General features: G+C 53.1%; 4 protein-coding genes across 5 annotated transcripts in view; 1 reads left to right on the plus strand and 3 right to left on the minus strand.

Annotated features, from left to right (window-relative positions):
• The first annotated feature begins 13 nt into the window (after window positions 1-13).
• LOC102110054 (leucine-rich repeat-containing protein 14) lies at window positions 14-3,951 on the plus strand. The gene is made up of 4 exons (XM_005533746.3): window positions 14-62; window positions 408-713; window positions 808-1,437; window positions 2,933-3,951. Exons 2-4 carry the CDS (start codon window positions 421-423, stop codon window positions 3,492-3,494), a joined length of 1,485 nt encoding a protein of 494 aa, XP_005533803.2. The 5' UTR covers window positions 14-62; window positions 408-420; the 3' UTR covers window positions 3,495-3,951.
• A 120-nt stretch (window positions 3,952-4,071) lies between these two features.
• Window positions 4,072-6,893, minus strand: C1H8orf82 (chromosome 1 C8orf82 homolog). The gene is made up of 3 exons (XM_005533745.3): window positions 6,668-6,893; window positions 6,077-6,125; window positions 4,072-4,726 (listed from the first exon to the last, which is right to left on the minus strand). Exons 1-3 carry the CDS (start codon window positions 6,782-6,784, stop codon window positions 4,248-4,250), a joined length of 645 nt encoding a protein of 214 aa, XP_005533802.2. The 5' UTR covers window positions 6,785-6,893; the 3' UTR covers window positions 4,072-4,247.
• Window positions 6,894-8,168: 1,275 nt separating this feature from the next.
• On the minus strand, window positions 8,169-14,397 carry LOC102109697 (leucine-rich repeat-containing protein 14-like). Its single transcript, XM_014262234.2, has 4 exons — window positions 14,207-14,397; window positions 12,100-12,531; window positions 11,365-12,003; window positions 8,169-9,869 (listed from the first exon to the last, which is right to left on the minus strand). The coding sequence occupies exons 1-4, from the start codon at window positions 14,272-14,274 to the stop codon at window positions 9,296-9,298; spliced, it is 1,713 nt and encodes a 570-aa protein (XP_014117709.2). The 5' UTR covers window positions 14,275-14,397; the 3' UTR covers window positions 8,169-9,295.
• Window positions 14,398-16,974: 2,577 nt separating this feature from the next.
• Window positions 16,975-25,426, minus strand: part of ARHGAP39 (Rho GTPase activating protein 39) — a 99,803-nt gene continuing 91,351 nt past the window's right edge. For both annotated transcript variants that reach the window (XM_088060739.1, XM_014262232.2), the window contains 5 exons: window positions 23,208-23,281; window positions 21,838-22,037; window positions 21,044-21,135; window positions 20,788-20,957; window positions 16,975-20,059 (listed from right to left, as the gene is read on the minus strand). In XM_088060739.1, coding sequence (XP_087916865.1) covers window positions 19,865-20,059; window positions 20,788-20,957; window positions 21,044-21,135; window positions 21,838-22,037; window positions 23,208-23,281 — 731 coding nt within the window. In that variant the 3' untranslated portion in view covers window positions 16,975-19,864. The remainder of the gene's footprint in view (window positions 20,060-20,787; window positions 20,958-21,043; window positions 21,136-21,837; window positions 22,038-23,207; window positions 23,282-25,426) is intronic.

Below are 25,426 nucleotides of genomic sequence, written 5' to 3' on the forward strand. Positions count from 1 at the left end.
GCGCAGACGCGGAAGTGGAGCTTTCGTACGGGCTCGGGGCGAGCGGGGGCTGCGGGTGGGCGGTGAGTGGGAGGCGCCATGCTGGGGGGGGCGGCAGGGTCATTTTTGGGGATCCCTGAGGGGACTTTGGGCTAATTTAGGGATCCATGAGGGAATTTCGAGATCCCCGGGGAAATTTGCGATCCCAGGGGGATTTTGGGAAGTCCCTGGGTGCAGTGGGGGTATTCCGGGACGCCGTTTTTGGGGAGCCGCGCTGGGGGTTCCCTCACAACGCGCCCTTTGCCGCCCCCACCTTCTGCCACATCTTCCCTTTTCTTCGGGATATCCTTGGATTCGGGCTTTCCCTGGAATTCTCCCGTGGTTCCCCCTCATCCCGGGGGTCCCCCAATTTCACCTAATACCCACAGCCCCGCAGAATCCATGGATTCCCTCCTTTTCCTCTGCGCCCGCCGCATCGTCGCCCACCGCCCTCTTCCCGCCCTTCCCGCCGATCTCTATCCCGTCCTTTTCCAAGCGGCATTCCTGGATGGAAGACCCCTGGTCCTGCGGGATTTGGTGGCCGCTTGGCCTTTCCCGGTGCTCAACTTCCAGCGGCTGGTGGGGCGCCGGGAGCTGCTCCGGGATCATCCCTGCAAGCTCTGCGTCCAGGCCGTCATCCTGGCCGTGGTGGCGCAGCTCCGGCGGGAGCTGGAAGAGCCCGACCGCGATTCCAGGTGGGTTTTGGGAATTCCGGGATGGCCACTATCTCCCTTCCTCCAATTCCTTCATTTCCTCTGCCCTTTTTCACCGTTTCTTCCAATTTTGCAGTCTGAGGGTGCTGGACATGACCGGACTCCCAGATTCCGCGTCCGGCCGCGCTCCGGACGGGATGAGCGTCTGGTCCGGCACCGTGGCTTTGGCCAAGGCTTGCGTGGAGGTTTCCAAGCACCAGCGGGAATTCCAGAGGCGCGGATCCAAGCGGCACAAAGGCCGTTCCGGAGCCGCCACGGCCGCGGCCGCTCCGCAGCCCCCGGGCGTGGACGTCCACGCCGACCTGTTCGTCAACGGAACGTCCTACGGGATCCTGCGCGACGCGCTCCAGACCGGAGCCGCCGGCCCGCTGCGCCTCAAGTGCCGCGAATTCCAAGCGGAGGAACTCTCGGCGTCCGGGATCGTGACTTTGTTGGAATCCTTGCATCCCTCCCGTGTGCGGAGGGTGGATCTGCGCTTCAACAATTTGGGGTTGACCGGGCTCTCGGTGATCCTGCCGCACCTCTCGCGCTTCCCGGAGCTGCGCAGCCTCAAGCTCCAGTACAGCAACGTGGACGTGCGGCGCCCGACGCCGGAATCGGCCATCGGGATCCGGTGCCTGGCCGGGCAGCTGGGAATGCTGCCCAGCCTCCGGGAGCTCAACCTGGGATCCTCCCGGCTCTCCGGGAATCTGCGTCAGATCCTCTGGTGAGTTCCCCGTCCAGCCGGGGCCTGGCCGGGCCCTTCCCGCGCTCCGGGGGATTCCCAAGGGTTGGGGATCTTGGGGGTCTTTTCCAGCCTGAGCGATCCCCTGCTTCCAGGATTTCATTATCCTCATGTTCCCATCATTCTGTTTTCCCAATAGTTCATGACTCAGCGATTCCATTGCCCCATAAATTCCGGATCCCAGAATTCCCTAATTCCAAGGTTCCCAAAGGCTGGACTCAATGGCCTTGAAGGTCTTTTCCAGCTTGCATGATCCATTGGTTCCAGGAATTCATTATCCCAACGTTCCCATGATTCCGTTATCCCAGTATTTCATGACTCAGTGATTCCATTCTCCCATAATTCCGTGATGCCACAATTGCAGGAATCTCAAAGGTTTGGCTCCATGGTGTTGGAAGTCCTTCCCGACCTGAGTGATCCTGTGATTCCAGGATTTCATTATCCCCATGTTCCCAGGATCCCGTGATTCTGTTATCCCAATACCTCATGACTCAGCGATTCTGTTATCCCATAAATTCATGATCCCAGAATTCTTTAATTCCAAGGTTCCCAAAGGTTGGGCTCAATGGTCTTGAAGGACTTTTCGCGCCTGAATGATCCACTGGTTCCAGAAATTCTTTATTCCAATATTCCCATGATTCCGTTTTCCCAATAGTTTATGATTCAATGATTCCGTCATCCCGTAATTCCACGATCCCAAAATTCCTTCATTCCAGGATTCCCAAAGGTTGGATTTGATCATCTTGAAGCCTTTTCCAACTTTAATGGATTCGTGGTCCCACAATTCCATGATCTCATAATTCCATGACTCCCTGATCCCAGAATCCCAATATCCCAGGATTCCATAATTCCAGAACTCCGTGATCCCAACACCCCACAATTCCACAATTCCCTGGCTCCACGATCCCATCATTCCATGATTCTCAAAGGTAAAACTCGATGGTCTCCGAGACCTTTCCTGAATCATTCCACAATTCCATGGTTTGATTCCACAATTCCGTGATTCCTTGATCCCATAAATCCTTGATTCTCAAACCTTGAACTCGATGGTCTTGGAGACCTTTCTCAACCTCAGCCATTCCACAATTCCATGATTCCTTGGTCCCACAATTCCAGTATTCTCAAACCTTGAACTTGATATTCTTGGAGCTCTTTCCCAACTTCATCCATTCCACAATTCCATGATTCGATTCCACAGTTCCATGATTTGATCCCACAATTCCTTGATTCTCAAACCTTGATGGTCTTGGAGGCCTTTCCCAACCTCAGCCATTCCATAACTCCATCATTCCGAATTCCCAGGATTCTCCGAGCTCAAACTCTGTGTTCTTGGAGACCTTTCCCAACCTCAGCCATCCCCCGATCCCACGGATGCAATCCCAGCTCTCATTCCCCGCCTTTCCCCCGTGAATCCCAACATTCCCAGCTGCCACAAATCCTCCCTCGGGCCTCACCTCTCCCTTTTCCCTCCCGCCAGCGACCTCCAGGCTCCGTTGGAAAGCTTGGAATTGGCCTTCTGCTCCCTCGTTCCCGCCGACCTCGCCTTCCTCTCTCAAAGCTTCCACGCTCCCGCCCTCAAAAGGTTGGATCTGAGCGGCCACGACTTCTCCCAAGGCCTCCTGGAGCCGCTCCGGCTGCTCCTGGAGGAAACCTCGGCCTCGCTGCTGCACCTGGATCTCATGGAATGCCGCATGGCCGACTCCCACCTGGACGCGCTGCTCCCGACGCTCCGGCGCTGCTCCCGCCTGCGCTTCCTGGGACTCTACGGCAATTCCCTGTCCACGGCCGCGCTCAAGGATCTGCTCCAGAAAACCTTGGAGCTGCCCGATCTCCACCTGGTCGTGTATCCCTTCCCCGTCGATTGCTACAAGCCGGAGCTGTCGGAATCCGATTGGAATTTTGAGGAGCCCATGGATGGGGAGCTTTTGGAGGCGGTCGAGGCGGAGTTTTCCCAAACGCTGGCAAATTCCGGGAGGACCGACCTCGTCTGGACTTCCAATCCCTACGGCCACGGAGCCCTGGACTACTTCTCCTTGTGACTCGGGAAAAGCTCCATCCCTCTTCCTCCTCCTTCCCAAAATCCAGTCGTGTTCCGCCTCATTCCAGTGTTTTTTCCCGTTATTTCGGTGCTTTTCCGCCTGATTTCGGTTTTTTCCCACCTCATCCCCAAGTTTTCTGTCTTATTTCAGGATTTTTCCTCCCCATCCCGATATTTTCCCCCTATCCCAATGTTTTTCCACCCCATCCCGATATTTTCCCCCTCATCCCGGGATTTTTCCACCCCGTTTCGGTGTTTTCCCACCCCGATCCCGTTGGTTTTTTCCCCCCTCATCCCGCTCTTTTCGCAGAACTTTTATTTCCACATCCAGAGGGGCAAAAAAAAACGCAGAATTCCCTTAATTCCCTTGGGCTGTTAATGATTTACGAGTTAATTATTAATTAAGGATTAATTATTAATTAATTATTGTTAATTAATTATTAATTAATAAGCCACCACAGCCTCAGTTTCATCCAAATCCCTCTCAAATTCCCAAATCCTTGATCCCAAATCCCGACCCCGCAAGGAAGAATTGACAGAACAACTTCCATGCTTTTTTTTTGGGAATTTCATGGGAATTTCCTGGGAATTTCACGGGAATTTAATGGGAATTTCACGGGAATTTCATGGGAATTTCACGGGGATTTCACAGGAAATCCGCGGGGTTCGGCTGCCCGGAATTTCGGGATGCTCCGATTCCTTGGGAATAGGTTGGCAATCTCCCGCTTCCTGGGGAATCGCTGGGAATTCCGCCTCATTCCGCGCGGGATTTGACGGGTTCAACCTCCCATCCCGATTTTTCCGCCCGCAGAATTCCCAATAATTCCCCGGAGAGCCGATACCTCCTCCCTTCCCACACGAAATGCGTCGGGGGCTTTTCCGGCCCTTCCTCAAATCGGAATTCCGAGCTCCACTCGGCCGCCAGCGCCGAACGCACCAATCCCACCCCTCCGGCTTTTTCCGGAGCCGGGTGGTAAAGCCGCCCGTTTTCCGGGAATACCGCCAGCATTCCCGGCTGGAACGGCACCGTCAGCTGGGAGCCGCCTCCGCAGTAGGAAAGGAGGGAATTCCCGCCGGATCCGGGCAGGATTTGAGTGAAAACCACGGGAACGTCGTCGCAGCGCAGGAAATTCCGCTCCCGGCCGCAGCGGGAAAGGAACGGGAATTCCGCCTGGTAACGCCCGCTCCGGTTCCGCTCCAGGTGCTTGAAGAAGAAGGAGAGGAATCCAACGTCTGTTGGGATGGAGGAATTCATGGATCAGCTCCCGGAATTCCCAGAATTCCGGGGTGGCTGATTAAAGGGGTTTTTCCTGGTGTGTTTTATGGGTTTTTCCGGGTGTTTTCCCGGTGGTTTTTGGGGTTCTTGTGGAGTTTTTTTGGGTTTTTTTTCTGGGAATTTGAGGGATTTGGAATGAAGGAAAAGAGGAATTGGGAAGGGGAAATGCTTCCTAAAATTAAATTTTTTATTGGAAACCAATTTCTTAATTAATTAATTAATTAATTAATTAGGGGTTTTCTTAAGTAATCAAGGAATTTTTTAATTAGATAGGGAATTCAATTATTAGGGAATTGTGTGAATGTGGGAATGAGTTTTTTGGGATTTTCTGGGAATTTGAGGGATTTGGAATGAAGGAAAAGAGGAATTGGGAAGGGGAAATGCTTCCTAAAATTAAATTTTTTTATTGGGAATTGATTTCTTAATTAATGAGGGGTTTTCTTAATTAATCAAGGAATTTTTTAATTAGATAGGGAATTCAATAATTAGGGAATTGCATCAATGTGAGAATGAGTTTTTTGGGATTTTCTGGGAATTTGAGGGATTTGGGATGAAGGAAAAGAGGAATTGGGAAGGGGAAATGCTTCCTAAAATTAAATTTTTTATTGGAAACCAATTTCTTAATTAATTAATTAATTAGGGGTTTTCTTAAGTAATCAAGGAATTTTTTAATTAGATAGGGAATTCAATTATTAGGGAATTGTGTGAATGTGGGAATGAGTTTTTTGGGATTTTCTGGGAATTTGAGGGATTTGGAATGAAGGAAAAGAGGAATTGGGAAGGGGAAATGCTTCCTAAAATTAAATTTTTTTATTGGGAATTGATTTCTTAATTAATGAGGGGTTTTCTTAATTAATCAAGGAATTTTTTAATTAGATAGGGAATTCAATTATTAGGGAATTGTGTGAATGTGGGAATGAGTTTTTTGGGATTTTCTGGGAATTTGAGGGATTTGGAATGAAGGAAAAGAGGAATTGGGAAGGGGAAATGCTTCCTAAAATTAATTAATTAAAAATGGATTAATGAATGAATTAATTAGGGATTGTCTTCATTAATTATGGAATTTCTTAGTTAATTAGGGAATCTAATAATTAGGAAATTTAATGAACGAGGGAGTGATTAATTAATGAGGGGATGATTAACTAATGAGGGATTAATATTCAAATTAGGTGGTCCCGCCTTTCCCTAGGTTCAACCCTCCCTAATTAAGGATTAAATCTTAATTAAGGCTGAAATCCCAATTAATGATCGAATCCTAATTAGTAGTCGGATCCTAATTAAGAAGGGGGCCCTAATTAGGGAGGTACCTTTGAAGCAGGTGATGAAGTTCTTGACTTTGGTGTCGTCCAGGAAAAGCTGTGGAAAAAAAGCCGGAAAAAGCGGGAAAAAGCCTCAAAACGCTCGAGTTTTCCTGGAAAAATGGCGGGATTTTTCTCTGGGATGGGTTTGGGATCCGTCCTGAATCCCTCTGCGGGATCCAGCCGGGATTTGCTTTTTTGGGGATTTTTCTGGCACCTGCTCTGAGCCCACTGAAAGGATTTTTTGGGATCCCTCTGGAATCCGGCGGGGATTTGTCTGGAATTGGACTGGGATCTGTCCAGGATCCATCTGGGGTATGTTTGGGATCTGTCTGGATTTAATCTGGGTTTAACCTGGATTTAATCTGGGTTTAACCTGGGATTAATCTGGGATCTGGCCGGGATCCTGCCGGGATTGATCTGGGATCCATCCCGGATTCTCCCTGGGATTTTTTCGGGATCTCTCTGGGATCTGCCCAGAATCCGGGTGGGATCTCCCCGGGATCCATTCCCCAGGACCCTCCAGACCCCCCCACCCCCATCGATCCCCTATCGATCCCTTATCAATCCCTTATCGATCCCCTATCGATCCCCCCTCACCTGCCCCTGGTGATCCACGTAATAAAAATACTCGCGGGTTCCAGGCCCCGGCCGCTGCCCCTGCCGGTACCGGAGCCCCGGGCGCGCGCAGAGCCGCAGCACCGTCCCCGCCCTCATCGCGACAGCGACCGGCGACCCCCGACACGGCCGGGCCGCCTCCCTGTCGCGACAGGCGACAGCGACAGCCGCGCGACCGGCGCCACCCGGAAGTGGCCACCAGGGGGACCGGAATGTGCGGGCACCTCGCGTGGTGCGGCGGTGAAAAGGTTCCGGGGGGGAAGCGGAAGTGGAAGGAGAGGGGCCGGGGGGGATCCCCCCTGCTATAGGGACCCCTATAGGTCTCCAGACCCTATAGAATCCCCCTATGGACCCTCCAGAGGTTTCCTATAGGGCGTCAGAGCTTTACGGAGCCTCAGCCACCCCATAAAAACCCCCTAGAGGACCCTACTGGCGGTGCGTGCCCTCAGGGATCCCCTATAGATCCCGCCCCCCCCCCCCCCCCCGGCTTTTCCCGCCATTTTCCCCTGAGGGCCTACAGGCACCGGGAGAAGCAACGAGATGAGGGAAAAAGTTGGAAAATGAGGCGGAAAAACACCAGGATGAGGTAGAAAAACACCCGGAATGGGGGGGGAAAATATCGGGATGAAGGGAACAACACCGGGATGAGGGGAAAAGTTGTTAAATGAGGGGGGAAAACAACAAAATGAGGTGGGAAAATACCGGGATGAAGGGAAATACCGGGATGAGGGGAGAAACACCAAAATGAGGAAGACACCAAAATGAGGAGGAAAAACACCAAAATGAGGAAGAAAAAGCCAAAATGAGGAGGAAAAACACCAAAATGAGGAGGAAAAACACCAAAATGAAGGGGGAAGAAGTGAAATAAGGTGGAAAAACACCAGGATGGGAGGTGGGAAAGCACCAAAATGAGGTGGAAAACCACCAGGATGAGAGGAAAAACACCAATATGAGGTAAAAGCCCACCAAAATGATGTAGAAAAGCTTCGGGATGAGGCAAAAAAAATGAAAATAAAGTGGAAAAACACCAGGATGAGGGGAAAACCACTGGGATAAGGGGAAAAATACCAAAATTATGTACAAATCGGAAGGGATTAGGCCCAAACCACCAAAAAGAGGTGGAAAAACACCAGGATGAGGTGGAAAAACACTGGGGTGAGGGGGAAAATACCAAAATAAGGTGGAAAAACCATGGAATAAGGTTCAAAATACCAAAATGAGGTGGAAAAACAGCAGGATGAGGAGGAAGATATTGGGGTAAGGCAAAAAAACCCTCCAAAATGAGGTGCAAAACAACCAAAATGAGGGGATAAAACACCGGAATGAGGGGAAAAATAATGGGATGAGGTGGAAACCCACCAGGATTAGGTGGAAAAACACCAAAATGAGGTGGAAATGAAGGAAATAATGGAGGATTTATGGACTGGGATAAGGATTGGGACAGATCCCTCCGTAAATCCATCCGGGCACAACAGACTCAGGATTTGGGATACAATGAGTTTATTTCCAACGGAATCAGAGCAGGATAACAAGACCCCAAATCTAACTTTTCCCTCCCCCAATTCCCTCCTTCCTGGCTTTCCCTCAATCCCTCCAGCAGCGCTGGGAGCCGGGGCCGTCCCAGGGGAGTTTTCCATGGATTTTTCTGACATGAATCCATCCCACAGCAAGATTTCCATGGATTTCTCCACCGTGGTAAAGAGTTTTCCATTATTTTGCCAATGCGAATCCATCCCACGGCAAGAGTTTACTGTGGATTTCTCCAACGCGTCATTCCCGTGGAAGACAATTCCTCGTGGACTTTTCCAAGGGGTCAATCCTTTGGGAATATCCTGCTCCAAAGGTTTTTTTCTCCGTGGGACTCCTCCAAGGAATCTGCTCCTTTTTCCATGGATCCACAGCTCCCTGCCAGGATCCAGCTCTAGGATGAACTTCCCGTTGGATGCACCACGGAATTTTGGGAATTTTCACTCCAGCACCTTGGAGTCATCTCCGGAATTGTTCAGCTCCAAAATTCCTGCTTCAGAAATCCATCTGTGCCATGATTGGCTTCTTCTGACCTAATTCTTATTCCAGAGGCGTCGCCGCCATTCCGGATGGCATCGGCTAGACACGGGAGAAGCTTCCGGCAGCTTCCCATGGAATCCAGCCCCGGAGCCTCCTGGAATTTGGCCATGCAAAGCCAATCCTGACAGAAAAACACCAGGATGGGCTGGAAAAATAATGAAATGGGGTGGAAAAATACCGGGATGAGGCAGAAAAAATACAGGGACGGCCTAGAAAACCACCAGGATGGGCTGGAAAAAAAATGGAATGGGAGGAAGAATACCAGGATGAGGGGGAAAATATCAGGAAAACTATTGGGATGGGGTGGAAAAAACTCAAACATGGCAGAAAAGCAAAGAAACTGGGGAAAAAATCTCGGGATGGGGTGGAAAAACAGCGGGATGAGCTGGAAAAATACTGAAATCAGGCGGAAAAGCACCGAAATAACGGGAAAAAACACTGGAATGAGGCAGAAAAGCACCAGGATGAGGCAGAAAATGCCTGGATTTTGGGAAGGAGGAGGCAGCACTTTTCCGCGATGGAGGCTCCGAGCTTTTCCCCGAGTCACAAGGAGAAGTAGTCCAGGGCTCCGTGGCCGTAGGGATTGTAAGTCCAGACGAGGTCGGTTCTCCCGGAATTCGCCAACAGCTGGGAAATCTCCGCGGTGGCCGCCGCCAACCGTTCCCCATCCATAGGTTCCTCGTAAATCCGTCGGGATCCCGGGACTCGGCGTGGAGGCTCTGGCTTGTAGCAATCGACGGGGAAGGGATACACGACCAGGTGGAGATCGGGCAGCTCCAGGGTTTTCTGGAGCAGATCCTTGAGCGCGGCCGTGGACAGGGAATTGCCGTAGAGTCCCAGGAAGCGCAGGCGGGAGCAGCGCCGGAGCGTCGGGAGCAGCGCGTCCAGGTGGGAGTCGGCCATGCGGCATTCCATGAGATCCAGGTGCAGCAGCGAGGCCGAGGTTTCCTCCAGGAGCAGCCGGAGCGGCTCCAGGAGGCCTTGGGAGAAGTCGTGGCCGCTCAGATCCAACCTTTTGAGGGCGGGAGCGTGGAAGCTTTGAGAGAGGAAGGCGAGGTCGGCGGGAACGAGGGAGCAGAAGGCCAATTCCAAGCTTTCCAACGGAGCCTGGAGGTCGCTGGCGGGAGGGAAAAGGGAGAGGTGAGGCCCGAGGGAGGATTTGTGGCAGCTGGGAATGTTGGGATTCACGGGGAAAAGGCGGGGAATGAGAGCTGGGATTGCATCCGTGGGATCGGGGGATGGCTGAGGTTGGGAAAGGTCTCCAAGAACACAGAGTTTGAGCTCGGAGAATCCTGGGAATTCGGAATGATGGATTTATGGAATGGCTGAGGTTGGGAAAGGCCTCCAAGACCATCAAGGTTTGAGAATCAAGGAATTGTGGGATCAAATCATGGAACTGTGGGATCAAATCATGGAATTGTGGAATGGATGAAGTTGGGAAAGAGCTCCAAGAATATCAAGTTCAAGGTTTGAGAATACTGGAATTGTGGGACCAAGGAATCATGGAATTGTGGAATGGCTGAGGTTGAGAAAGGTCTCCAAGACCATCGAGTTCAAGGTTTGAGAATCAAGGATTTATGGGATCAAGGAATCACGGAATTGTGGAATCAAACCATGGAATTGTGGAATGATTCAGGAAAGGTCTCGGAGACCATCGAGTTTTACCTTTGAGAATCATGGAATGATGGGATCGTGGAGCCAGGGAATTGTGGAATTGTGGGGTGTTGGGATCACGGAGTTCTGGAATTATGGAATCGTGGGATATTGGGATTCTGGGATCAGGGAGTCATGGAATTATGAGATCATGGAATTGTGGGACCACGAATCCATTAAAGTTGGAAAAGGCTTCAAGATGATCAAATCCAACCTTTGGGAATCCTGGAATGAAGGAATTTTGGGATCGTGGAATTACGGGATGACGGAATCATTGAATCATAAACTATTGGGAAAACGGAATCATGGGAATATTGGAATAAAGAATTTCTGGAACCAGTGGATCATTCAGGCGCGAAAAGTCCTGCAAGACCATTGAGCCCAACCTTTGGGAACCTTGGAATTAAAGAATTCTGGGATCATGAATTTATGGGATAACAGAATCGCTGAGTCATGAGGTATTGGGATAACAGAATCACGGGATCCTGGGAACATGGGGATAATGAAATCCTGGAATCACAGGATCACTCAGGTCGGGAAGGACTTCCAACACCATGGAGCCAAACCTTTGAGATTCCTGCAATTGTGGCATCACGGAATTATGTGAGAATGGAATCACTGAGTCATGAAATACTGGGATAACGGAATCATGGGAACATTGGGATAATGAATTCCTGGAACCAATGGATCATGCAAGCTGGAAAAGACCTTCAGGGCCATTGAGTGCAGCCTTTGGGAACCTTGGAATTAGGGAATTCTGGGATCAGGAATTTACGGGGCAATGGAATCGTTGAGTCATGAACTATTGGGAAAACGGAATGATGGGAACATGAGGATAATGAAATCCTGGAAGCAGGGGATCGCTCAGGCTGGAAAAGACCCCCAAGATCCCCAACCCTTGGGAATCCCCCGGAGCGCGGGAAGGGCCCGGCCAGGCCCCGGCTGGGCGGGGAACTCACCAGAGGATCTGACGCAGATTCCCGGAGAGCCGGGAGGATCCCAGGTTGAGCTCCCGGAGGCTGGGCAGCATTCCCAGCTGCCCGGCCAGGCACCGGATCCCGATGGCCGATTCCGGCGTCGGGCGCCGCACGTCCACGTTGCTGTACTGGAGCTTGAGGCTGCGCAGCTCCGGGAAGCGCGAGAGGTGCGGCAGGATCACCGAGAGCCCGGTCAATCCCAAATTCCGGAAGCGCAGATCCACCCTCCGCACGCAGGAAGGATCCAGGGATTCCAGCAGGCTCACGATCCCGGCCAGGGAGAGCTTTTCTGCTTGGAATTCGCGGCACTTGAGGCGCAGCGGGCCGGCGGCTCCGGTCTGGAGCGCGTCGCGCAGGATCCCGTAGGACGTTCCGTTGACGAACAGGTCGGCGTGGACGTCCACGGCCGGGGGGTGCGGAGCGGCCGCGGCCGTGGCGGCTCCGGAACGGCCTTTGTGCCGCTTGGATCCGCGCCTCTGGAATTCCCGCTGGTGCTTGGAAACCTCCACGCAAGCCTTGGCCAAAGCCACGGTGCCGGACCAGACGCTCATCCCATCCGGAGCGCGGCCGGCCGGATCGTCCGGAACTCCCGTCACGTCCAGCACGCGCAGGCGGCACCCGCTGGGAAAAACAGGAAGAAACGGTGAAAAAGGGCAGAGGGAATGAAGGAATTAGAAGAGTGGAGGTCGCGGCCATCCCGGAATTCCCAAAACCCACCTGGAATCGCGGTCGGGCTCTTCCAGCTCCCGCCGGAGCTGCGCCACCACGGCCAGGATGACGGCCTGGACGCAGAGCTTGCAGGGATGATCCCGGAGCAGCTCCCGGCGCCCCACCAGCCGCTGGAAGTTGAGCACCGGGAAAGGCCAAGCGGCCACCAAATCCCGCAGGACCAGGGGTCTTCCATCCAGGAATGCCGCTTGGAAAAGGATGGGATAGAGGTGGGCGGGAAGGGCGGGAAGGATGGGAAGTGGGTGGTGGGCCACGATGCGGCGGGCGCAGAGGAAAAGGAGGGAATCCGAATATCCCGGCGGGAGTTGGCGCTTGGGAATGCAGGGTGGGATTTGGGTGGAGGAGCGGCTGCGTGAGGGTGCCATGGTGGAATTCCGGGAATGTTTCCCTAATCCAGGGATTTCCCGCCGGAAATGGAACCTGTGAGAGAAACGGGGTGGGGGAAGGGAGGCAAAGCGGGTGTTTGTTGTGGGGGGGGAGTCTGAGTGGAGATTTCCAAAAATTTGGGTCCTGTAGCACCCCCAAAAGAGCCCCGACCTCAGCCAGGGACCCCAAAACCTGCCTAGGGACCCCAGACCACTCCAGGGATCCCCCAGACCTCCCCAAACCAGCTCAGGGATCACAAAACCAGACCAGAGACCCCCAAACCAATCCAGGGATTCACCATAATCACTCCAGAGACCTCCCAAATCCACCCAGGGACCTCCAAACCAGTCCAGGGACCCTAGACCATTCCAGGGATCCCCCAGACCTCCCCAAACCAGCCCAGGGACCCCAAAACCGGTCCAGAGACCCCCAAACCAATCCAGGGATTCACCATAATCACTCCAGAGACCTCCCAAGTCCACCCAGGGACCTCCAAACCAGTCCAGGGACCCTAGACCACTCCAGGGATCCCCCAGACCTCCCCAAACCAGCCCAGGGACCCCAAAACCGGTCCAGAGACCCCCAAACTGATCCAGGGACTCCCCTAAATCACTCCAGGGACCTCCCAAATCCACCCAGGGACCTCCAAACCAGTCCAGGGACCCCAAAACCAGTCCAGGGACCCCAAAACCACCTCACACCAATCCAGGAATTCCTCTAAATCACTCCAGTAACTCCCTAAAGCAGTCCAGGGATCCCCCAAAACCATTCCAGTGACCCCCTAAACCAGTCCAGGGTCCCTCAAGCCAATCCAGGGACCCCAAAATCACCCCAGGGACCTCCCCCCAAAACTCTTCAAGCCCCTCAGGGACACCCCAGAGCAGTCCAGGGACCTCCAAATGAGTCCAGGGACCCCAAAACTCCCCCAAACCAGTCAATGGACACCCCTAAATCACTCCAGGGACCCCCAAACCAGTCCAAGGATGCCTGAAACCAGTTCAGGGACCCCAAAATCACTCTAGGGATTTCCCAAACCCATTCAGTGACCCCAAAATCAGCCCAGAGCCCCTTAAAGCAGTCTGGTGGTCCCTAAAATCAGTCCAGGGATCCCTCAAACCTGCCTGAATGAGTCCAGAGACCCCAAAACTAGTCCAGGGACACCCTGAAACCATCCCAGAGCTCCCTAAACCAGTCTAGGAACCCCAAACCAGTCCAGGGACCCCAAAACAGCCCCAGAGACCCTGAAACTGGTCCAGGGACCTCCAAATCAGTGCAGGAATCCACAAAACCAACCCAGGGACCCCCAAACCAGTCCCGGGACTCCCCAAATCCCCCTAAACCAACCCAGAGACCCCTCCCGCTCCCCCCCAAACCCACCCAAGGGATCCCCCTAAACCAGACCCAGGACTCCCAATACCCACCCCCTCCTCCTCAGGGACCCCCCCCCCAAATCAGCCCCTCCTCCCCTGGGGTCCCCCCAGCCCCCCCCAAATCACCTCAGGGACCCCCCCTGGACCCCCAATCCAGCCGGTCCCACCCACGGGGTCCTTCCCATCCTTCCCAATCCAACCCGGCACCCCTCCCCAACCCCCCTAAAGCCACCCAAGGAGCGCCCCCAGCCCCCCGAAACTTCCACAGGCTCCCCCCAATCTCCCGAACCGCCCCAGGGACCCCCCCGAACCCCCAAACCGGCCCCGGCGCCCCCCCCAACATGGCGTCCCCCACTCACGGCCTGCCCGCAGCCCCCGCCCGCCCCTGCCCGTACGGAAGCTCCACCTTCGGCTGTACGCGCTGCATTCGCCAATCAGCGAGCGGGATCCACCCTAAGGGCGGGTCCTCGCATTGTTATTGGCTCATGCAGCTGTCTGTCAAAGTTCATTCTAGCTCCTCATTGGCTTTCGATGCGTGGGCGGGCGCTTCGCTGTATTCTGGCACTCATTGGGCGATTTTGCTGTCAATCATGAATCCTTGCCTTCCTATTGGCTAGAGCGCGGCCGGAGCGGGAGGTTCGCTCTGAGGCGGCTTCGGGGTCCCACCCGAGCTTCCCTCGTTTCCCCCGATTCCCCATCCCGGATCCCGGTCCCGATCCCGAGGCCACGGAGCGGCACCGGGATCTGAGGGCGCCGCTGAAGCGCTGGGAAGCGGAATTCCTACGGGAATGGCGGTGGAAACCCAGCCATGTCCTCCCTGAGGGGCCGCGACGGGAATTTATCTCTGAGGGGAAAAAAGGAGAAGTTCTGAGGAGAATCCCTGAGGGGAATTCTCAGGGGTTGGTTGAGGGGGGCTTGGGCAATCCTTGGGGTGGTTTTGAGGGGCATTGGGATGGTTTTGGGGATCCTGGGACAATGTCTGGGATGGTTTTGGGGGTCCTGGGGCAATGTCTAGGATGGTTTTGGGGGTCCTGGGGCAATGTCTGGGATGGCTTTGGGGGTCCTGGGGCAATGTTTGGGATGGTTTTGGGTGTCCTGGGGCAATGTCTGGGATGGTTTTGGGTGTCCTGGGGCAATGTCTGGGATGGTTTTGGGGGTCCTGGGGCAATCTCTGGGATGGTTTTGGGTGTCCTGGGGCAATCTCTGGGATGTTTTGGGGCGCTGGACAGGGGGAGGGTCCCTGGGCTGGTTTAGGGGTTCCCTGTGCGATTTTAGGGGAGCTCGGGATGGGCGGGGCCGTTTTGGGGTTTCCCCTATAGATTCCCCTATGGAAACCCCTCACTGACCCTGCTGATCCAGGTAATAAAAACACTCGCGGCTTCTGGGTCGCGACCCCGCCGGGCCCCGCCCTGTCGCGACAACGGCGCGACCCGGAAGTAACGGCACGGGGGATCGGAATGAGCGGGCACCTCCTCGCTTGGTGCGACGGTAAAAACGCTCCGGGCGGAACCAGATCCGCCAGCAGGGAGGACCGGGGAAAGCACGGCCCCAGCGATAGCTTGGGGACATTTGGGAATCCCAAATTCCCCATTCCCATCCCAAATTCCCCATTCCCATCCCAAATTCCCGCTCCAAAGGCACCAGGAACAAGCAGCGCTTTCCATACGGAGCTTTATTCACACGCGAGGGGGGGGCCAGAGCCCCCCCAAATACAGAATTCGGCGGCCCCTGGGGGGGGACCCCAAAATCCAACCCCCCCCCCTTTGGGTGGGGGAGGGGTGGGGGAGGAAAATTCCCGAAGGAATTCCCGAGGGAATTCCCGGGATTTGGGAGGAATCCTGGGAAAATCCCGGGGAGGGAGGGGCGGGTCCGTCCCTTTAATTCGGATTTTTTTTTTTTTTCCAGTAGTTTTTTTTTCTTTTTTTTAATAACAATAAATAAAAACCTCGAGGCTTTAAAAAAAAAAAACCCAAACAAACAAACGGGAAAAAAAAAAAACCGCCGGAAAAAAAAAAAAGGAGAGGAAATGATTTGAAAATTAATGAACGGGGAATTGATGATTAATTCATTAAAAATTAATTAAGCAGAGGAAGAGGAGGAAAAGAAGGGGTCCCCTGGCAGTGAGCAGAGCTGGGAGGTAGCACTGGGTTGTCCCCACCACCCCCAGTTTGGGTCCCCCCCCACCCCAATTTGGGGATCCCCCCCAAATTTGGGGTCGGTCCCAACCTTGGGGATCCCTCCATGGGACCCCTCCCACTTTGGGGACCCTTCCAGGACCTTGGGGACACCCCCCCACACCCCAGTTTGGGGTCTCACCTTGGAAACCCCTCCATGGGACCCCACCCCAATTTGGGGACCCTTCCAGGACCTTGGGGACCTCCCCCACACCCCAATTTGGGGATTCCCCCTCCCACTTTGGGGTCGGTCCCAACCTTGGGGACCCCTCCATGGGACCCCCCCAACTTTGGGATCGCTCCATTTTGGGGAGCCCGTCCCACTTTGGGGACCCTTTCAGGACCTTGGAGACCTCTCCCAATTTGGGGTCGGTCCCAACCTTGGGGACCCCTCCATGGGACTCCCCCAACTTGGAGAACCCTTCCAGGACCTTGGGGATCCCCCCCCACTTTGGGGTCAGTCCTCACCTTGGGGACCCCTCCATGGGACCCCCCCAACTTTGGGATCACTCCATTTTGGGGAGCCCGTCCCACTTTGGGGACCCTTTCAGGACCTTGGAGACCTCTCCCAATTTGGGGTCGGTCCCAACCTTGGGGACCCCTCCATGGGACTCCCCCAACTTGGAGAACCCTTCCAGGACCTTGGGGATCCCCCCCCACTTTGGGGTCAGTCCTCACCTTGGGGACCCCTCCATGGGACTCCCCCAACTTTGGGGACCCTTCCAGGACCTTGGGGACCCCTCCATCCCAATTTGGGGATCCCCCCCCCCCCCCACTTTGGGGTCAGTCCCCACCTTGGGAACCCCTCCATGGGACCCCCCCCAACTTTGGGATCTCCCCATTTTGGGGAGCCCCTCCCACTTCGGGGACCCTTCCAGGACCTTGGGGATCTCTGGACCTCCCCCACACCCCAATTTGGGGACCCCCCCCACTTTTGGGTCTCACCTTGGGGACCCCTCCATGGGATCCCCCCCCCCAACTTTGGGGACCCTTCCAGGACCTTGGGGACCCCCCACACCCCAATTTGGGGTCTCACCTTGGAAACCCCTCCATGGGATCCACTCCCATTTGGGGACCCTTCCAGGACCTTGGGGACCCCCCCCACACCCCAATTTGGGGTCTCACCTTGGAAACCCCTCCATGGGACCCCCCCAACTTTGGGGACCCTTCCAGGACCTTGGGGACCTCCCCACCATGGGACCCTTCATTTTGAGGACCTCACCCATGGGACCCTCTCCCATTTTGGGGACCCCACCCATGGGACCCCCTCCCCCTCCTTGGGGACCCTCCCAGGATCTTGGGAACCCCCCATGGGTTCTCCTACTTTGGGATCTCCTCCCACTTTGGGGACCATCCTCATTTTGGGGAACTCCCACCCATGTGACCCCATTTTGGGGACCCCCCACCAATGAGACCCTCCTGGCCTTGGGGACTTCTCCATTTTGGGGGACCTGGAGGAGATTTGGAGTCACCAAGGTGGGACCTGGGAGGAGATTTGGGGTCATCAAGTTGAGACCTGGAGGAGATTTGGGATCACCAAGGTGGGTCCTGGTGGAGATTTGGGAGCACCAAGGTGGGACCTGAAGGAGATTTGGGGTCACCAAGTTGAGACCTGGAGATCTGGGGTCACCAAGGTGGGACCTGGTGGAGATCTGGGGTCACCAAGGTGGGACATGGAGGAGCTGGTGGAGATTTGGGGTCACCAAGGTGGGACCTGGAGGAGATTTGGGAGCACCAAGGTGGGACCTGGAAGTGATGGGGCGACCGAGGTGGGACCTGGAGATTTGGGGGGCACCAAGGTGGAACCTGATGGACATTGGGGGGCACCAAGGTGGGTCCTGGTGGAGATTTGGGATCACCAAGGTGGAACCTGGTTGAGATTGGGGTCCATCAGGGTGGGACGTGGAGGAGCTGGAGGAGATTTGGGAGCACCAAGGTGGGACCTGGAGGAGATTGGGGGGTGCTGAGGTGGGACCTGGAGCAGGTGACAGTGCCCAGGTGGGTCCTGGAAGATCTGGAGCTTTGTGGGTGCCAAGGTGGGACCTGGAAGTGGTGGGGCCAAGATGGGATCTGGAGGACCTGGTGGAGGTTGGGGGCACCAAAGTGAAACCTGGAGGATCTGAAGAAGATTGAGAAGCACCAAGGTGGGTCTCAGAGAAAGTTGGGGCACCAAGGTGGGACCTGGTGGAGATTTGGGGACACCAAGGTGGGATCTGGAGGATCTGGATGAGGTGGGGGTGCACCAGGATGAGTCCTGGAAGATCTGGGATCACCAAGGTGGGACCTAGAGAAGATTTGGGATCATCAAGGTGAAACTTGGGAGAGATGGGGACACCAAGGTTGGTTGAGGTCACCAAGGTGGGACCTGGTGGAGATTTGGGTGGACCTGGAGGGAGTTGGGGGTGCTCAGGTAGGTCTTGGAGGAGGTTGGGGGGCACCAAGGTGGGTCCAGGAGGAGATCAGGGACACCAAGATGGGTCCTGGAGGACACTGGGGACACTGAGGTGGGCTGGGCAGGACCAGGTGGAGATGGGTGACCAGGTGGGTCCTGGAGGAGATGATGGACACCAGGATGGATCCTGGAGGAGACGGGTACCAAGGTGAGACTTGGAGACCCAGGAAGAGAAGACGGACCCCAGGATGGCTCCAGGAGCTGATGATGGACACTAAGATGGGTTCAGGAGGATAAGGAGGAGATGATGGCCTCCAAGATGGGCCCAGAAGGAGTAGGAGATGTTTGACCCCAAGATCAGTCCAAGGGTTGATGATGGACTCCAAGATGGGCTCAGGAGGACCAGGAGGAGATGTTTGACCCCAAGATCAGTCCAGGAGTTGATGATGGACTCCAAGATGGGCTCAGGAGGACCACGAAGAGATGCTGGACCCCAAGATGAGTCCTATAGGACCAGAAGGAAATGATGGACCTCAAGATGGGTCCAGGAGTTGATGATGGACACCAAGATTGGCCCAGAAGAAGCAGGAGCAGATTGGAGGTCCTGGGACAGGTCCAACAAGGACCCAGTGGGTGCTGGGACAGGTCCTGGTGACGCCAACATGTGTGGGATGGGATGGACATCATGACATGTGGGGACATCCAGCCCACCCAGCTCCTCCAGGATGGACAATCGGCCACCATGACCCCCTCGGGCCACCTCTCCCATGGGGACCTCTCAGGTCTCTTCCCTGTGGGGGAAAATTGTCACTGTGGTCCCTTGGTGTCCAGGGGAACTTCTCCCACTTTCCCAACCCCTTGGAGACCCCCACAGAGCCGGGATGTTCCTCGTGACTCTCCCAGAGAAGAGCCAGGCAGTGACGCGGCCAGAAGGTTGGGATGGACCTCAAGGACTTCTCTTTGTCTCCACATCTGGGTGGGAAGGGATGGAGACAATTGCTGGATGCCCTCCGTCCATGAGGTCTGGCTGGAGATGGAGCTCACCACCCAGTGAAATTGGAGAACCTCCTTGACATCCCAGTTCTTGGTGGGGATGGAGCTCACCACACAGTGGAGAACCTCACGGACCTCCTGGTTCTTGGTGGAGATGGAGCTCACCACACACTGAAGAACCTCACAAACCTCCTGATTCTTGATGGAGATGGAGCTCACCACGTGATGAAGAACCTCACGGACCTCCCAGTTCTTGATGGAGATGGAGCTCACCACGTGGCAAAGAACCGCATGGGCCTCCTGGTTTTTGGTGGAGACGGAGCTCACCACGTGGTGAAGTTGGAGAACCTCTTGGGCCTCCTGGTTCTTGGTGGAGATAGGTGCCACCACCTGGGGACTTTGACCCTCGGAGGGGACAGGGGGCCGGTGGCGGGGTGGGGACAGCGCAGTGGCGGCCGCTATAGGACGCCCTCCATGAAGCTGGTGTCCAGGTGCTGGATGAGGACACGGATGAAGGACATCTCCTTGCGCGTGTTCTCAAAGATGATCCGCGGGTCGTCTGATTGGCAGCGCAGGCAGTTGGGGGCCATCACCATGGCCAGGTTATTGACGTCCATCTTGGTGATGGCTACGTTGGCTGGCTGCACGAAGACCTAGAGGTGGTGGGAGGAGAAAGGTGGAGGTCAAGGGACTGGTGGGAGGTGGGTGGAAGGACCATGTGGACCTGGTTCTTCACTATGTGGTGACCATGGAGAACCCAAAACCACCTTGAGAGAAGAAACCAGAAGGATCATCCAGGAGGCCATGAACAGCTGGGGTGGGTGGAGGTAATGGGATTGGTGGGAGATGGACGAAAGAACCACATGGACCTCCTAGTTCTTGGAGGGGATGGGAGTCACCATGTGGTGAAGTTGGAGAACCCAAAACCACCTCATGAGAAGGACACAGGAGGTCACCAGGTGCATGAACATCTGGAGTGGATGGAAGGACCTCATGGAACTCCTGGTTCTTGGGGGAGACTGGGGTCACCATGTCCTTGGAGAACCCAAAACCACCTCAGAAGAAACCAAAAGGGTCAACCAGGGGTATGAGCTCATGGAGTGGTAGAAGGGAGACGGAAGTGATGGGATAGGTGGAGCTCCTGGTTCTTGGCCACAACATGGTGACCTTGGAGAACCCAAAATCACCTCAGAAGGAACCAGGAAGGTCAACAGGACCATGAATTCATGGGGTGGGAGGAGGAAGATTGAGGTGATGGGATTGGTGGAACTCCTGGTTCTTGGCCAGGTTCTTGGTGACCTTGGAGAACCCAAAACCACCTCAAGAGAAGGAACCAGGCCTGGTGGTCACCTGGTGGGCCAGCAGAAGGTGCTGCTCCTACCTGGAGGAAGCGGATGAGGTAGCACAGCACCATTTTGTTGATCCGGGGCAGGGAGTGGACAACAGCGATGGCGGCCTCGGGGTTCTCGTAGTGGGAGATGCACTGCTCGTAGAACTCGTGGGGGATCAGCGGCTCCTCCAGCTCGCGGTACCAGAGCTTCAGCAGCGACGCTGGAACCGGACACAAAGAAGAGGAGAAGATGTGAGATCTTCTAGATGGAGGTTCTGGCCCACCAAACATCGCCCTGAGGTCCTACCGGGAACGTGCGGGTCCTCCAAGCCAGTGGGGATCTTCCATTGGTCCACCTGCAGCTTGAGGGCGTTGACCTCGTCAATGTCACCAGGGACCCTGTGGGGGGAAGAGGTGTTGGTGGCCGAGTGACCAATGGGGACCTCCCAGCTCAACAGCTTTGGGTGTTTCAGGAGAACCAGGAGGGGACATCAGCTAGGCATGGAGCTGGTGGGTGCCACCAAGAGAAACTGGTGATGGTGACACCGTGAGAAACCTCCATGGCCTTGGAGCCATTTTGGGAGCTTGGTGCCACCAAGACCCCACCATGACTATGGTGGCCACTGTGGAGAAACCCCCATGGAGCAAGGAGAAGTTGGAGGGACACAGGATGGTGCCATCAAGACCCTGTTCTGGGAGCCACCGTAGAGAAACCTCCATGGCCTTGGAGAAAGGAGAAGTTGAAGGAATCCGGTGGATGGTGGCCACTAAGACCTTGCCATGACTGGTGGCCACCATGGCCTTGGAACCGTTTGGGAGCTTGGTGCCACCAAGACCCCACCATGACGGTGGTGGCCACTGTGGAGAAACCGCCACAGTCTTGGACCAAGGAGAAGCTGGAGAGGCCTACTAGATGGTGCCACCAAGACCCTGCCATGACTCTGGTGGCCACCATGTAGAAACCTCCATGGCTTTAGAGGACCCATCAGAGGAGAAGAACACCCAGAAATGTAGATTTGTCCCATTTTGAGACAATTTTTAGGAGAACCTCCAGCTTTGCCACCTCCATGAGATGTCTCCATGACCTTGGGGTGGCTTTACCTGAAGATGCCTTCAGTCTGATCCCCGTTGAGTGCCAGGACCTCCTCGGAGAGCCGGGTCTGGACCCAGGGCAGCTGCCGGTCCGGGTACCGCTCCTTTTGCATGGCCACGATGTCCTGCAGCGAGCTGCCGAACATGGACGGGTTGAAGACGGCATTCTTGGCATGACGGATCTCCTCAATGTTCGGCTTCTTCAGGCCCTGTAGGAGACACCAGAGGTCACCAGTGGCCTCCGTGGTGGCCGGGATGGGATCTACTTAATCCCACCACCCCCCCTGGTTGAGCTTCATAGGGATGGTGATGGAGCCATGGATAGATTCCGTGTAACTCTGTCAAGGTGGTTCCACCGTCCGTCCATCCATCCATCCATCCATCCATCCATCCATCCATCCATCCATCCATCCATCCATCATCTTGATTCAGAAGTGGATCCAGCCGTATAGAGCTTGGTGGGACCATGGCCACGCTGGAGGATCTCTACCGATGGATTTTGCCCGGAGGAGGAGGAGCCATGACTCTGGGATGCTTCTGGAAAGCTCAACATCGGCGCTGGGCTTCCAGAAGGTCTCCAGAAGTTCCTTAGAAAGTTCCCAGGAGGTCTCCAGAGAGTTTGCAGGTCTCCTGAAGATCACCAGATGGTCTCTGGGATGTCTTCAGAATGTTCTGAGAAAATCCCCTCAAGGTCTTCGGAAGGTCTTCAGAAAGTCTCCAGAAGACACTCAGAAGTTCTCCAGATCCTTAAAAGGCTCCCAGAAGATCCCTACAAAATCTTCAGAGAGTTCCCAGAAGGTCTCCAGAAAGTTTCCAGAAGATCTCCTGAAGATCCCCAGATGGTCTATGGAATGTCTTCTGAAGGCCCACAGAAAGTCCTTAAAAAGTTTCCAGAAGGTTCCCAAAAAGTCCCCTAAAGGTCTTCGCAAGGTTCTCAGAAATTCTCCAGAAAATTTCCAGAAGATCTTCAAAAGTCTTCAGAAGGTTCTCAGAAGTGCTCCAGAAGATCCCCAGACAGGTTTTAGGAGGTGCCCAGGAGGTCCTTTCAAGCTTTCCAGAAATTTCCCAGAAGGTTCCCAGAAAGTTCTTGGAAGTTCTCCAGAAGATCCTTAAAAGCTTTCCAGAAGTTCCCTACAAGAAGTTCTCAAGGCATATTCCAGAAGTTCTCCAGAAGGTCCTTAGAAGATTCCCATATGCTCTCCAGGTCTCCAGAAGATCCCCAGGAGTTCTCCAGAAGTTCTCACCACAGCCACCACATGTCACCACCTCCCTCCCTCCCTCCTCCAGCCCCCTCCCCAATCCCAGAAGCTCCTGGATGACCCTGGTGGGAAGTGACCTCCTTGTCCACCCCTTCCCAAGCCCACCCCGTTTTCTGGTACCTTCTTGGCCCCGGTCAGCGCCGCCTTCTGGAGTTTGTTGTAGCAGTACTTGGCATAAGTGCTGATGGCCACCCCTGCAAGAGAAGACATGCTGGGTGGTGGGATGTCACCCCCAGGACCTGGAAGAGGTCCTGTCCCTTTCCCATGGTGCTGCTCCATCTCCATCCCTGTCACCACTCCCAAGGGGTTTGAGGAGGACAAGGTTCCCCTCAAACCTCATAAGAACCCTGGAGGAACCATCAAACGTGGAGCTCTGGAGCTCTGTGGTGGCCTCATCTTGGGTGGTTTTTAGGGGCCACCACTGCCATGGTCACCACTCCCATCCCATCTGTCTTCTCCAGATCCCACCACTTCTATCTTCATCCTCGTCCTGATGTCCTTCAGTGAGGAGCCTATCCCAACAACCCTGCAGACTTGATGGGACCTTCTGGACCATTCCAGAAGATGCCTTGGGGACCTGGTGGAACCTTCTGGATCATCCCTGGGGATCGAGTGACACCTGCTGGCCCATCCCAACATCCCTGGGGACCTGATGGAACCTTCTGGATCATCCTAGAAGAAACTCTGGGACCTGGTGGGACCTTTTGGACCATTCTAACTACCCTGGGGACCTGGTGGAACCTTCTGGATCATTCCCAGGGAAGCCCTGGGGACCTAGTGGAACCTTCTGGATCATTGCCAGGGAAGCCCTGGGGACCTGGTGGATCTGGATCATTCAACACCAGGTGGCCTCAAATCATGGAATCATGGAACAATGGAATGGTTGGGGTGGGAAAGGACCTTTGAGGACCATCTCATCCAAATCCCTGTCAGGAGACTGGGCTGGATTTTGGGATGCAGCCCAGGAGAAGAAGGATCAACGACCTCCAGAAGTGCCCGGGGTTTCATGGGATCTGATGGGATCCGATGGGATCCAATCCCAATTTTTGAAGGACCAGCCCCACCAAGAGCTCCTGGAGGTTCCCAAAGCCCATCCTTGGTGTCTCCTGGAGGTTCCCAAAGCCCGTCCTTGGTGTCTCCTGGAGGTTCCCAAAGCCCATCCTTGGTGTCTCCTGGAGGTTCCCAAAGCCCATCCTTGATGTCTCCTGGAGGTTCCTCCTGGTGGATCCATCCAGGATCGGCTCCCAGGGGGAATTCCCGGGAAATCCACCCAGAATCAGAGGGATCCCAAATTTCCTTCAATCCCAATGGAGAGGCCGGAATTTTCCGGCATCGGGAAAACCCAAAGGTGGATTCTGAAGGGATTTTCTCAATTAAATGAATTCTATTAATTGAACAAATCATTATTAATATATTATGATAACAAATTAATAATATTTATATTAATATTATTAATAAATTCATATTAATTATAAATATATAATATTAAAGTAATAAGAAATATAATAACTTATAAATTATAAATTTATGTTTACATTGTTTTACTATAATTTATATTAATATTATTAATAAATAATAAATTATTATATTATATAGTAAATTATAATAATTATAAATTATATTAATAAACTATGTATATTATGATACTAATCAAAAGTAGCAGATATAGAAATAAAATTAACTTTCTTTCATTATTAGCATTAAATTGATGTATTTAAAAACAATATTAATAAATATTAATTAATATTAATAATTAAATGATGTTATATTTAGTTATATATAATATTAAACATACATCATTATTAAGAAACTTTAATAATAAAGCAGAATAAAATTATATTATAATATATACATATTATATAAAATATATAAATATATATTTATATATATTCATAGCTTTAAGTTAATTTTATTAATTATAAAAATTGTATTAATAAATCGTTATTAATAAATTTTAATAATTAATATCATTATGAAGATCATAATTAACAATAAATATTGTCACTTATATTAGGTAATTTTCTCAATTACATTAATTGTATTAATTGAAAAAATGGTAATAATTAAATTATATTAATAAACTATATATATTATTTTAATTATATTAATGTGATAAAAATCAATGAAATTTATTTTCTTTAATTATTAGCATTAAATCGATGCCTTATGAATAATATGGTATGTATTAATATATATTAATAATGTAATATTGTTATATTTAATGTTAAAGTTATATATGACATATATTAATAATTTAAATAATTAATACCATTACAAATATCGTAATTATTAATATAGAGTAACTTATTTTAACTCTAATAATATTAATAATAATAGCA

This window comes from Pseudopodoces humilis, chromosome 1 (assembly GCF_049639895.1).
Source record: "Pseudopodoces humilis isolate 2021_Gansu_Grassland_sample_001 chromosome 1, ASM4963989v1, whole genome shotgun sequence".
NCBI classification, from domain to species: Eukaryota; Metazoa; Chordata; class Aves; order Passeriformes; family Paridae; genus Pseudopodoces; species Pseudopodoces humilis.

Coding starts and splice junctions, on each gene's coding strand:
- LOC102110054 (XM_005533746.3), top strand. CDS start 421: ATGGATTCCCTCCTTTTCCTCTGCGCCCGCCGCATCGTCGCCCACCGC. Junction 714..807: donor GAGCCCGACCGCGATTCCAG/GTGGGTTTTGGG, acceptor CCAATTTTGCAG/TCTGAGGGTGCTGGACATGA. Junction 1,438..2,932: donor AATCTGCGTCAGATCCTCTG/GTGAGTTCCCCG, acceptor CCCTCCCGCCAG/CGACCTCCAGGCTCCGTTGG.
- LOC102109697 (XM_014262234.2), bottom strand. CDS start 14,274: ATGCAGCGCGTACAGCCGAAGGTGGAGCTTCCGTACGGGCAGGGGCGG. Junction 12,532..14,206: donor GCGGGGGCTGCGGGCAGGCC/GTGAGTGGGGGA, acceptor TTTCTCTCACAG/GTTCCATTTCCGGCGGGAAA. Junction 12,004..12,099: donor GAGCCCGACCGCGATTCCAG/GTGGGTTTTGGG, acceptor TGTTTTTCCCAG/CGGGTGCCGCCTGCGCGTGC.
- C1H8orf82 (XM_005533745.3), bottom strand. CDS start 6,784: ATGAGGGCGGGGACGGTGCTGCGGCTCTGCGCGCGCCCGGGGCTCCGG. Junction 6,126..6,667: donor ACGTGGATCACCAGGGGCAG/GTGAGGGGGGAT, acceptor TTTTTTCCACAG/CTTTTCCTGGACGACACCAA. Junction 4,727..6,076: donor CTTCATCACCTGCTTCAAAG/GTACCTCCCTAA, acceptor CCATCCCAACAG/ACGTTGGATTCCTCTCCTTC.